Raw genomic sequence first — 14143 nt, 5'->3', positions numbered from 1 at the left:
GATGTCAAACCGAAAAAAAGGGGGAAAAAATCTGCTCTGATACAAGGGAAAATCTTTACTAGAAATCATATAGCAATATCCAATTTTAATATGTCCGCATATAATGTGGGCAAAGCAGAGTTATTGCTACACCAAAATAATTCAGAATGCTGGTATAAGAGGGTTATGAAAAATACCTCACATTCACACAAGCTTGAGAGGAGGTTGAGCAGTTCTTAAACATGCTCCTCCCTTTAGCTCCTGTTTGGTGCGGGGCACATAAGCCAAACAATTTAATTTGGAGGCACTTTTGAAAACAAAAGAGAGTTTAAAACATGCAGAAAAAAAGAAAAATCACATCTGATGGGTTTCCTTGTTGTTGTCTCCACGCCGCAAATGGACAAAACAAGAGAAAAGATGAAAACCTGACACTCAGAAAGCAGTCATGGTTTCAACTGAAATAAAAGCACCCCCCACCCACCCCATTTAAAAATCAGTCAGTGAAAGTCAGTGAAATAACATCATGACCCCTAATTAATAAGAAAATGACCGTGCTTTACAGCTATTTTACCTGAAATGTCCCAATTAAGAAAACCTTCCAACATGATGAGCATGCTTTGGATCCTAATGATAGCTTACCCCTGCCTTCCCCAACCTAAAACTGGATAGTTTGAGTGAGAAATGCCAAAGACGACATTTGTTCAAACTGACAACAGGTATGTGAGGCCACTTTGCACCTGTAGCAGATCTGATGCACACTAGATGTGAGGCAGCAGAAGGGGGAGGGCGGGAGAGGAACTATAGTTCTCTAAAAAAAACTTTACATGATTTCACATTCTAACTACAGAACTTCTATTTTATTTGGTACTAAGTCTTGCTGGATGGATAGGAACAAGTTATTATATATTATCCGGTTTTTATGTCTGTGCTATGTACACATCTTTACAATCTCTTCCTGAAAAGTTGTATCAGTTCATAGACTTGAGAAAAGAAAAAAAAAAAAGAAAAAAAAAGTAATTAAGTTTTTTTTCTTCTTTTTTTTTGTTGGCACTTGCTTGGCGTGTTCTGTCAGCATCTGTGATGGCCTTATGTTCTATTGCAGCCTATTAATGCCAGTCTGTTACTGCCAACATTCAATGAAAACCAGTCCAGCAATAGGGTGGTAGAGTGCAAGAAAACAGTGCCATGTTGTTTCTCAACTGGAGACCTGTGAAAGACACAGACAGAGATATCAGAGATATTTCAACCAATGTCAGAACATAAATCAACCAAATGCCAGAATAACTAGACCCTTAAGCCCCGTTCACACCAAGTACGATAACTATAAAGAAAACGATATTAGCGTCCACACCAGTGAACGATATCGTCTGTTTATTCTGAGCGCACATGCGTCTGCCGCTTTAAATTCTCGAGCTCATTACAGCAGGATTGATTCTGATTGGTTGGCAATGTTTGTATCATTCATCAACTGGAAAAAAATCGTTCTGAAAATTATTCCAACGATACCGTTTCTCTATGCATTCATCGACTCTGCTGTTCTTTAATATTGAGAACGATTTTAGAACTATATCTTTATCGTTATCTTTATAGTTATCGTGCTTGGTGTGAACGGGCCTTTAGACATGCAAAGCCTTCAAAAGTTTAAAAAGTAAAAAAAAAAAAAATCTGCAAATTCAATATTTTAAAAACTGATTTTAAACTTATGCTGTGTTTGATGTCAGTATTAAAAAAATAAAATTAATACTCTTATTCATGCATTATGTAGATCAAGTGTGGCACTAAAACATAAGGTTTCAAAATATTTTTTTAATTAAGTATCTATTTAACAAAAAATACAAAATAAAAGTGCATCACATTTTCCAACGAAATAAAGCAGTTTTAATACTGTTTAACAATGCTTTGTTAAACATGTTTTCAACCATGATAATAAAGTTTTTATTTATCAACTCTACTCAGACAGACAAAAGCTCTATTCGCAGGGTATCAGCCCTGTATGAGAAGGTGAGGCAATAGAGGAATTGTGTGATTTTAATCCTGTATAACTTGCAGGTAATATTTTCCTGACTCTCTCTGTGATGTGTGTTCACACAGAGATACATTTTAAATGCATAATTTACCTTAGTAAGTTTATAAATAAAAAAACCTACATGAAAAACCATTCAAGTGTAAATTACCATGCTAATAAAAAGCCTTCTACCCACATCTAGTGTGAACGTGGACTACAGCTGCCTTTCTCAAGGATAAAACCCCATTCAGCTAAGAGGCAGCTTTAAAACTGTTCTTTGGATTTTCTGGTTCTGTGCTTGTGAGTTGTCAATCAATCAAACAGTCAGTCAGTCAGTCAGTCAAGTTGGGGAAAATAAAAATGGTCACAAGACTTTAGTAGTAAAGAGAAATGGTAAAAGTCCACTTGCTTACCCTGAAAATAGTGAAGCTACAAGCTGCTAGATGAATATCACTCGAAGGCCGTCTCTTGGCTGTTTCTTACACAGCGGGCAACTTTTCTTTTGAATTCACCATGTCTGTCTTCCCGCCACTCTTTCTGAAATATTAAATGGATAAAAATAAATTCAGGTAAAAAATATCTTTTTAGATTAAATGTAACTTATCTCATTTATAACTGTCGAAAAGTACATGCATCTTAAAATATTTATTAATAAACATCTACAGTCTGTCAAGTTCCGTAGGCTCAACTAGTGAGAATCAAACTTACTGCTGCATCAACGTTGGCAGGGGAATCTCCATTGGGGTCAGCTAGCATAGAGATGACGCTAATCATGATGGTCTCTACAGTGTGGATAGGGAGCCAGCGCTCTTCTGGTTTCTCATAGCCATATTTATCCTCCCCTGGTTCGTGTAATATCGAAATACAAACATCTCCATTCTTGTCAACTGCAAACAATACAAAGAGAAGACATAAGATTTGATGTCAGTTATCTCAGACCCTTACAGTAAGCCACATTTTCTATTTAATTGAATTTAATAGACCACCATAAATCATAAATATGGTCTGAAAGCATTATTAAATTACCATTATTAATGGCTAACAATAACACACAAGCTGAATTCACAATGCTAGGTGTTGGTGTAAGTTCGAGAGAGCTGCATTAATCAATTCCAGAAACATTACTGAGCTCAGCTTAGAATCATGGATGTTTAAATTCTGTGGAAATCTTTAAAAAAAAAAAAAACTTCAACTGAATGTTGGGATGAACCAATACTTACCATTTGGATGCCATATTTCTGTTATGAACTTCATTTTAGGAGGCCTGAGTGGATAGTCTTTGGGAAATGTAAGATGGGCTTTAAAGACACCACCCTCACTATAAACAGAAAAAACATAGCAGGCTTAAAGTATTATTCAGCAGCAATATTGTGGCAGTACATTCTTTATACAGAGTGTATTCAAACGTTTTGCATATACAGTTGGTATAGAAAAGAAATCACACCCCTTTTAAATAATCCTTTTTTTTTTGCTTTGCAGTATGAAATGAAGACAGACACAGTTTGTGTTTTATCAAGCTGTATTTACTCAGTGCAACTTATAACATCCAAGAGAAAGATATAGCAAAAAAGGATCACTACCTCCTTTTTATTGGTACACAAAGGCATCAGACTTTCAACTGTGATCAGCTGTGGTCATTTTGATTAGCTCAGCATGAAAAGAGCTTTCCTAGACCATTTCAGTCTTTGGTAGTGCAATTGAAGCAAACAATCAACTATGGGTGGCATTGGCAAAAGCTGTCAAAAGAAGTCTGGGATAAAGTTGTGGTCAGGCCCAAGTCAGGAGATGGATACAATTATTATTATTAATTTAATTCAAAAAGCTTTATCAATGCCTGGAAGAACAGTGAAGTCTATTATTAAGAAGTGGAAGGTATTTGGTACAACACAGACCCTCCCTGGTTCAGGACATCTCTCAAAACTCTCCTTCTCCTTGCTTTGTCATATAGTGTTTCTCTCAGTGAAAAAAGGGACACACATTTTACTGATATTAGTGAAAGTCATGACATTTGCCAAGTACAGTAACCCATATTCGGAATTGGTGCTCTGCATTTAACCCATCCGAGTGCACACACACAGAGCAGTGAGAAGTACAACTCCTGCCAGCACCGAGTCTTGAACCTGCGACCTTCAGGTAACTAGTCTAAGTCTCTAACCATAAGGCCACAGCTGCCGAATGTGTGTCAAATAATGTAATTTGACGAATGTTCTTATGAGGAAGCATCCCAGCCACAAACTACAATAGTTCACTATGAATTCAATGGAAATTATATTAAACAATTTATTGGGTAATGTGTAATGGTTGTCCACTCACATGATCCCAATATGAATCACTTTAATATAATTAAAAATCTTATGAACTTATGGGATTTCTTTTGATAAAATACATCATTAAAGGGGGGGGGGGGTGAAATGCTATTTCATGCATACTGAGTTTTTTACACTGTTAAAGAGTTGGATTCCCATGCTAAACATGGACAAAGTTTCAAAAATTAAGTTGTACGTTTGAAGGAGTATTTTTGTTCCAAAAAAACCTCTTCCGGTTTGTCACAAGTTTCGGAAAGTTTTTTTTTAGAGTATGGCTCTGTGTGACGTTAAATGGAGCGGAATTTGAGCACAGACTCACTGATCAGAGCGAGAGCGTCGCAAAAAGTCACAAAAGAAGTGTGTTTTTGGTTGCCAGGGCAAGACAACCCTGCACAGATTACCAAAAGAGAAACAGCATTAAGGGACCAGTGGATGGAGTTTATTTTTACAGAGCATCAACGGAGTTATGCAAGTGTTTTTGTTTGTTCCCTGCATTTCGAAGATGCTTGTTTTACAAACAAGGCCCAGTTTGACGCTGGATTTGCACATCGTTTATTTCTTAAGGATAATGCAGTCCCAACGAAAAAGGGTCACGATCTTGTGTTGGAACCGCATGCGGTGAGTAAAACTGCTTCAAATATCTCTGTGTTGTTAACTTAGCTATCAGCGCATAAGCACATCAAGTAAACAACATGCGATGTCATCAAACTGCACTTTCCACATGTACAGCGTAAAAAAAAAAAAAAAAAAAAGATTATTGTTAAATTTCAGCCTCTGGATCTGTGTCACAGCTTCCAAATGCTCTCAACGCAAAAGCCTACTGGCACTCGTGATTCTTTAGCTCTGCCCACACGTCACGTCTCTAGGCGCTCGTGTATGAAGGTATTTTTGATTCAAATTAACTGAGCACCTGTGGCAGTTCGATTTGTAGTTGTAGAGAAAAGCCACACATGTGTATCAGTAAATTTGAAGTCACAGAGATAAATGTTTTAAGAGTTGCAAACCTGTAGCCTTTTTTTCTCTCCCACAAACACAACACAACAGTTACACCTTCTCAAATTCTTCATTGCAGGTGCACAAATCCTATTCTACAAATCACACATTTAGAAACTCGTACGCTCACATTTTTGAAACAATTGCTGCAGTGAATGTGGTGCAAAACGCATTTACACACCCGCATCAAGAAATGTGCAGTCGTGGAGAAATGTTGAACATCCGCAAATCAGTACGTGAATTCATCAAATGAGAGTTGCACACTTGTAGAATATTTTCTCAGAATGTCTTGTATATTTTTCTAACACAAACACAAAGTACATAACTACAGCTGCTTGAATCTGCTGCGATGAATCTCAAACACTGTTTTTTCGCTTTCAAGCGACAAGTTTCGCGCTCTCCCTTTTGCACCGAGATATTTGGTTCAAAAGTGATTTGTGCATCTGTAGAGGTAGTGGGCGGGACTGTTTAGAGGTTACAGAATTTCAGCCAATCAGAAGAGCTTACTGAGCCAATAGATATACGCCCCAAGCAGTTTTACGCCCCTGTTGTTCCTCATGCGTCCAGTAGGGGGAGGCTGCAGACCTATGACCTACTGTAAAATGTATTATTTATATATATTTATAAACTGTTTTTATATACAGAGATTGACTGATATATGATGTTGTGAATTTATATTAAGTTATATTTAGATATTAACCATATTCAGGCCATTAGACATACAGTACTGTGTAATCATATGGATCCTAAATGAAATATTTGCTTTACAATTCACAATTGCTCGTTATACAGCAACAGAACATGTTCTACATAGCATTTTATGAAGACCAACAAAATTTAACAATTTTCTAAAGTTCCAAGGGTCATTTAAAAGAAAGACAATATTGTTGTTCACAAAAAAAATTTATTAACACCATGACTTGGTTATTTCTTAACAGCATGACTCCTGTAGATGACTCTCCTATGGTTTGCCACTCTTTTTTAATTGTTTCTTTATCCTGCGGTCAAAGTGATCCCACTCACTGATAAAAATAAATAAAAAAGCAAAAGTTGCATAGTGGTAGAAAACAATGGTTATTTATAAATAATGGCAGGATGTCATGTTTCAATTTTTTTTTTCCTTTATAGGATCCTTACAGTACCTTGCGTCAATGACAGGTCCTCGAAGGAATTTCTCCTCAGCCTCCAAGATGGACACATCTTTCACAACAGCAAGAGCACAGATGATGGACTACCAGAGAAAGATTTATCACAGCCCAAATAAGCCAAGCATCATTTTGCTTTTTTTTTTTTTTTACAACAAAATCCAAAGTTCCTTTTCTATATTAAGCACAAAACTATTATTTTATAGAAATTATCTAACATTATGGATAAACTATTTGACATTAAAAACAATGTGAATATGACACCATGCAGAGCACAACTAACACACAAGACCATACCTCTGGAAAAGGGACATCCATAATGAATCTGATCTGGTCACTGTGGGTGTGTGTAGGTGTGCCATCCAAAATTGAAGTCATCTGAGTGTAGATAACATCAATTCGCTCCTGATCTTCAATGAACAATATTGATGGAACACTTGGAAAAAGTGTCAAGTCACTTTGATTGTTTTTTTTTTGTTGTTTTTTTGTTTTTTTGTCCATTGATCATAGACTGTGGTTAGTTAAGTTTGAGTCAGACAGAACATCTGACTCAATCAAGTACTTTTGCCTCTCAAAATAAACTGATCCATCTTTTGAATTGATATCGCTATTCTTTCTTATTTAATTGATCAATCTTTTATAAATAATAAATGTTGCATCATTACACAATACAATCAACAACAAGTACTTTAGCAGATTATTTAACATACCTCATCCGTATCGCTTCAAGAAGGTCTGCTGCTATCATACATATAGATATGGTCTGCTGTTCTTATAAATGACTGGGCTCATATACTAATATACTGCCTCCCCCTACTGGACGCATGAGGAACAACAGGGGCGTAAAACTGCTTGGGGCGTATATCTACCGGCTCAGTAAGCTCTTCTGATTGGCTGAAATTCTGTAATCTCTAAACAGTCCCGCCCACTACCTCTACAGATGCACAAATCACTTTTGAACCAAATATCTCGGTGCAAAAGGGAGAGCGCGAAACTTGTCGCTTGAAAGCGAAAAAACAGTGTTTGAGCTTCATCGCAGCAGATTCAAGAAGCTGTAGTTATGTACTTTGTGTTTGTGTTAGAAAAATATACAAGACATTCTGAGAAAATATTCTACAAGTGTGCAACTCTCATTTGATGAATTCACGTACTGATTTGCGGATGTTCAACATTTCTCCACGACTGCACATTTCTTGATGCGGGTGTGTAAATGCGTTTTGCACCACATTCACTGCAGCAATTGTTTCAAAAATGTGAGCGTACGAGTTTCTAAATGTGTGATTTGTAGAATAGGATTTGTGCACCTGCAATGAAGAATTTGAGAAGGTGTAACTGTTGTGTTGTGTTTGTGGGAGAGAAAAAAAGGCTACAGGTTTGCAACTCTTAAAACATTTATCTCTGTGGCTTCAAATTTACTGATACACATGTGTGGCTTTTCTCTACAACTACAAATCGAACTGCCACAGGTGCTCAGTTAATTTGAATCAAAAATACCTTCATACTCGTGTTTTTCCGGGAAAAATCGGTACAGACTATCTTTCTCTTATAAATATATGGTAAAAATGGTAAATTTTTATATAATAAAAATAAAGACTTTTTGGAGTTATGAAGGATGCAGTACTACTCTAGAGGTACTCAAGATTAACAGGATATTGAGTGAAAACGAGCATTTCACCCCCCCTTTAAATATAATTATATTTGGGTAACAGTGAAATTATGGTTACAATTAGCTTCAAACTACACATGACAATGAACTTAGTGACTTTTAAGTAAAAGTGTTGTCTATCAATCACCACAGTGTGTTTGTAAAAACATCTGACTGCGATCCAGTGTAGATTTTAGTCAAATTGTGAGGCATAAATATATTGTTGGTGACATTTTAGAAGAGTTTTATAGGGAAGATACACAATTACAACTTCAGTGGGAGGTGAAGGGAAAGTTATTTATGAAAAACCTTTCAGAGGAGGCTAGCCTCCTTTCTGATACATCAACCAATCATCATAGAGACATAAATTATTTGATATTAGTTTGAACATCTCCCACTGTGCTGATAACGTACAAAGTACTTATGAGTAGCAATACTTAATATTTGATTGGCAACAGATTTTCCAAGCTTTCATTCAAACAGTATAATATATATATATATATATATATATATATATATATATAAATTAAAAATAAAAGGGAGAATGCGCCAAAGCTGAATACAAGCTAATGTTATAGCAGTTGGCTCTTTTAACAAAGACTTTTAAGAAGGGATGGGTGTTTGCTGATAAGATAAGTGAAGTTATTATCTTGCTGTGTCATTTTCTTTGTTTTCTGACTAAATGCAACCAAAAAGCCATTTTAAAGTGGTTAAGCCAATAACAATAATAATAATAAATATAGCTGCAAGCAGCAATTACGGGGCCAAGCACTCCAACGGCAAATGTAGGAGCTAAGCATGGCATGAAGCATCACACAAAATACATTAATGAGCAATAACAGTAATTTTGGAATTATTGTAATTGAAATGGCAAAAAAAAAATCATAATACCACCTCTAGTAGCATGATTACTTGGCTTATAAAGTTTGACCAATAGGTGGCACTGTTATGAAATCAATTTGGTGTACTCTGTTTGACTTTTCAATGACACACACAAAGTTTGGTGTTAATATGCCACAGCATTCCAGAGATGCAGCCTCAAGTGTCATTTTGTCATTGTGTTTCAACTTCGTCGCTTTGGTATGCGAAAACGGTTTTGTCTATCGACACAAAATCCATAACTTTGTGTCAACATAGTCTGAAGATCATCTGATTCGAATTTGGTGAAAATTGGACATACGGTTCATGAGGAGTTCGAAAAAGTAGGTTTTCCACATAAATCAAAATGGTGGACCGGAACTTCAGTAAACACTGGCATATTTGGTATCTATGTTATCGGCATAAGCCAGGGAATATTTTGAGCCCAGTTTCGTTGCAATAGGCTAATGGACTAAAAAGTTATTAGCATTTTAAAAAGTGTAATTACTCATGGTTAATGAATGGTTTATTACTCTTGACCAATAGGTGGCGCTGTTACCAAATTTATGTGGCATGGTCAGTGTGAGGTGGCGATGACACATACAAAGTTTGGTGCAAATATGTGAAAGTGTTGCAGAGATACAGCCTCAAATGCATTTTGGCACCCTTCCAGCAAATTCGTTGATGCGCTAAATGAGAACCGTTACGTATATCGACACAAAATCCATAACTTTTTGCCAGCATGGTCTGAAGATGATTCACGTCAAATTTGGTGAAAATTGGGCTAACGGTCTAGGAGGAGTTCGAAAAAGTAGGTTTTCAACATTAAGCAAAATGGCGGACAGGAAGTAAGGCCAATTTTCACATTATTGGTATCAATACTCTCGGCATGACCCACAGAATATAGCGAGACCATTTTAATTTTAATAGACTAATTTATTCAAAAGTTATAAGCATTTATGTGATATTTCATTATAACTATTGGCCACAAGGTGGCGCTGCCACCAAACTTTTTGAGTACCTTCAGGGCATGGAGCCGAATATTTTTGTAATTATTTGCGAAACGATACGATGCTGCGTTCAAAAAATACAGCATTTTGAAACATAATTCAAAATGGCCGACGCCTAAAATGGCCGACACAGGAAAATTGGATATCATTCGACTCGACATGACTCACTGAATCTAAAGAGACCAGTTGTGTGATTTTTGGCCAAACCATTCAGTAGTTATAAGCCAAAATATGCATTTTTCATATCTCCTGAACACTAGGTGACGCTGTGTCGAAACACAGCAGGTAGTCTCAGTTCATGCTTGTTATAACACACGCCAAGTTTGGTCTCAATATGACAAACCGTTGCCGGGATATAGCCTCACGTGCATGTTTGCGTGCTTTTCGTCAAATTTGTTTACGTGTCATTCGACAACAGTTAGACGAATCAACGTGAATTCCATAACTTTTAGCCAGCATGGTCTGAAGATGATCTGAGCCAATTTTCGTGGCAATCGGACTAACCGTCTAGGACGAGTTCGAAAAAGTAGGTTTTTCGAATAATTGAAAATAGCGAAAAAACTAAACCTTGCGATTTTTGAATTTTAGGGTTCATTCGACTTGGCCTGAGCCAAGGATTTAGAGGAAAAAAGAATTTCCATTTTCTGGCTTACGGTTCAAAAGTTATTAGCATACAAACATTGAAAGTTTGGACAAGTGGTGGCGCTAGAGAGTAGGAGTTAGAGGCTTCAAATTTGCTATAGTTAATGTTGGGACTGTCCTCTATCAGTGTGCCAAATTATACAACTTTCCCGCAAACGGTTCTATGGGCTGCCATAGACTTGCGGCGGAAGAAGAAGAAGAAGAAGAATAATAATAACGCCAACGAAAACAATAGGTGCCTACGCACCTTCGGTGCTTGGCCCCTAATAATAATAATAATAATATTAATCGTCAGCGACCCCTAGACCAATTCAATAAGTGTGCCTCCTCCATCTTAAAACCCACAAGCCACCATTGCAAGATAGTAATAAGTAAAGTAATAATATTACTTTCAAAAGGTGTAACTAGTAACAAGTAATAAATTACATTTTTGGAGTAACAAGCCCATTAGCCCAACACTGATCATAATTCAACTCGAATTCATAAGCAATTGCAGGATAAAATTAATAAAAGCAAAAATGTTTCTCCAAATATACCTGGGCGACCCACCCAAGTAAACTATGTGTGGGAAACACTGCTGGCAGAAATCCAATACAGCTTGCCATCCAAATAACAGCATTCCTATGGTAAAGCATGGAGATGGTAATATCATGTTATGGGGGTGTTTCTCTACAGCAGGGACTCGATCACTTGTCAGGATATAATTGAAAAAAATGGATTGGGCAAAATACTGTCAAAAATACCAAAGTTATTTTGAAAAACGTTAGTAGACGAACAGTTGATGGGCACCATTAACTTCCATAGTATTTCATTGACTACTATGGAAGTCAGTGGTTCCCCTTCACCTTTTGAAATACTAGCATTTTTCAAAATATCTTCTTTTGTGTTCAACAGAAGAAAGAAACCAAAAGGTTTGGAACTAGTGGAGGTTGAGTAACTGATGACATTCAGGAAGAGAACTACTCCTTTAATACATTCTTTAACTGATGGCTCATAACAACATAAGTAAGCAAGTAATTATGTGACATGTCATTTAATAAGACAGCAAAAAGACTTACTAGAGTGTATCAGGAGGACCAATTATTAGCACTTCCCATCTGTAGAGGTCATTATCATCTATCAAACCAGCTGAGAAACCTTCCACAGGATTTTTATTCAGTTCTGTCAGGAAAATAGGACATGAAGATACTGATTAGCCATTTTATATGACAAAGAGAAAAGCAAATGTTGCATGCCAGATCAAAAGGGGCATTTGTGGTTTCACATGGGTGTTGACAGAATGGCCTACAACCATGGTTGCAAAACCAAAACAGTTTTCACATCTGTGCAGCATTTCAGACAAGAAATGACCAATTTGTCTTTTTTGTTATCAGATCAACCAGCTGAGTCTGAAGCCAAAGAACATCAGCCTGTGCCTCTAGACTAATACACTCTGCCTGAACTTCTGTGTTCTTACAAGAGAGAAGAAAATAAAATCACCGGACCACCTTGTTGACAAAAACAAGCTGACAGTTGGGTTAATCCAGTCATATAGATAGGTGTCATTTTTAAATCACTAAGACAGTCTGGTATTCTTACTTTTCAATGCAGTCTGACTCTGAATAAATGACTCCATTTAAATCACACTTACAACAAACCTAATCTTGATGTTATAGAACTGATTCTTGTTTTCATTGCATAGAAACACCAAACAGTTACTCTTATGGGCGGCTCACACCAAAGAAAATAACTATAACATTGACAAACATTGCAATTCTATGAGAATAAGTCCAAACCACAACTACAATGACAGAAACAATATCACTAAAATTACTTCCAGAACATTTTGTCCAGCTGATGAATGCTAAAAAACATTGAGAACCAGTCAGAATCCACCCGACTTTAAAGAACTTGAGCATGTAAAGCAGCAGATGGCAAGTAATATACAAAACGTTATTGTGGACACCAATATAGTTATCTTGGTAGTTATGGTCCTTGTTGAGAACAGGCCTCAACTTCCAACACATTAAGTTAAAATCTCACAAGTTGTGCCCACATTTCCCTGGCCCGTATCCTTACAATCCTGCATAATGGATGTTGTGATGCTTTTGTTGCCTCAGAGGGTTCACTGAGTTTAGAACAAGGCCGATGAGTTCACCATGCTGGTCCTGCAGAAAGGAGACAACCAAAACAGCGCTGATTCCCTGAAACAGTCAATCAGCCACAAGGCCACCTCAGAACCTGACGCCATGACAGGCCCAGGGTGCCGCTCACCCTGCCGACCCTTGGAAAGAAACAGGCGAGTTGCCTCCATGAGTGTGTAAAATGAGTCATGGGGGGGGTGGGGGTTGCTTGAGTTGTCTATGGACGCAATCAGACAGCTGTCATAAACCTACTCATTTTTAAACATGGCCTGATATGTACATCTGGTTTAAATCAAGAACTCACGTAATCTGCTTAGTTTGACCCCTTTACAACACATTCACTTCACTGGCTGCACTGCGCAAAAGGGGCCCAGTGAAGAAATCCTCTGGCTTGAGCTGAGTAAAGCTGACACTCACGGATCATGTTGCTCAGTTTGTACTGCACAAAGAAAATGAGAAACGAACTAATAACAGCATATTTCGTATACTGGCAATAAATAAAGAGAGAGAGAGGTTGGTGTCATACGTGTATATACATGTATTACGACAATGTAGTTGAACTGGGGGTTTCTTATTCTCGCTGTACCGGTGTGCTGGTGTTCAAACAGCAGCCATCAATTTATTAGCTTAGCCTGTTAGCCAGCCTAGAAAAAACAAAGGGATTTGATCACCCCGCTGCGGGGCCATGGCACACAATGTACGGCTTCGAAATCCCACATTTGAGGCTTGTGAGAACAAAATTGGTTTGACGTATCACGATAAGATGGTGAACACAAACGGAGCCAATGACAGAGTTTCTCTGCGTTAAATGAGACTGCTTGTGCGCCGGTGTACATTCGTCCGGACACAGATGTCAAAACACGGGCTAGCCGACTGCGAACGGCCCCGCTGGAGTGATACGGACGAAACTGCCTGACATTTATACATTTACGTCTACTAACTGAATAAACTCAAAAAATGTTATGTTATTTTTAATTGCATCTTAACGGCTCTCAGATTCATATTCAAACATTTGTTGAACCAAAACAGCATTTAAAAATAACAAAAGAAAGCAAGAGTTAGCCTTTAGCCGGATAGTTTAGCTGCTAACGAATGCTTCAAGACAAATACAGCGCTCGTTAGCAGCTAAAGTAGCGGCTAACGGCTAACACCTCAGTCTCGACTGCACTGGCAGGCTAAATGTTCACCGGTTCGTTAGCCTGGTTTTGCCAACAGCCTCTGAAAAATTACCTGCTAGCTGTCTTCTGAGTAACAGTGCTGATTGGGGCTCCGTCATGTTTTTATAAGTTATATTCTAGGTCGACAGCTCGTTCACTTGGGAGAAAATATGTTTGAATTATCTTGCTCGTTTTTCCGTCTCTGCTCTAACGCTAGTCCGTTTTACTCAACATTCTGATCCAGTGTGCGCATGCGCTCTGCTCTCTGTGAGGCCGCGAG

At 37.6% G+C, this 14143-nt stretch overlaps 1 protein-coding gene across 2 annotated transcripts; it reads right to left on the bottom strand.

Annotated features, from left to right (window-relative positions):
• Positions 1-37: 37 nt before the first annotated feature.
• On the bottom strand, positions 38-14143 carry LOC113074791 (ubiquitin-conjugating enzyme E2 G1). 2 transcript variants are annotated; one of them, XM_026247555.1, is made up of 6 exons: positions 13937-14143; positions 11642-11744; positions 3205-3302; positions 2693-2871; positions 2398-2521; positions 38-1186 (listed from the first exon to the last, which is right to left on the bottom strand). In XM_026247555.1, exons 1-5 carry the CDS (start codon positions 13980-13982, stop codon positions 2435-2437), a joined length of 513 nt encoding a protein of 170 aa, XP_026103340.1. In that variant the 5' UTR covers positions 13983-14143; the 3' UTR covers positions 38-1186; positions 2398-2434. The 2 variants fall into 2 exon arrangements, with proteins under 2 accessions (XP_026103340.1, XP_026103341.1); XM_026247556.1 differs by lacking the exon at positions 13937-14143 and adding an exon at positions 13011-13139.

Source organism: Carassius auratus, chromosome 5 (genome assembly GCF_003368295.1).
Source record: "Carassius auratus strain Wakin chromosome 5, ASM336829v1, whole genome shotgun sequence".
NCBI classification, from domain to species: domain Eukaryota; kingdom Metazoa; phylum Chordata; class Actinopteri; order Cypriniformes; family Cyprinidae; genus Carassius; species Carassius auratus.
Note: the sequence above shows the minus strand (reverse complement) of the source record. Positions and strands in the feature narration are given on the sequence as shown.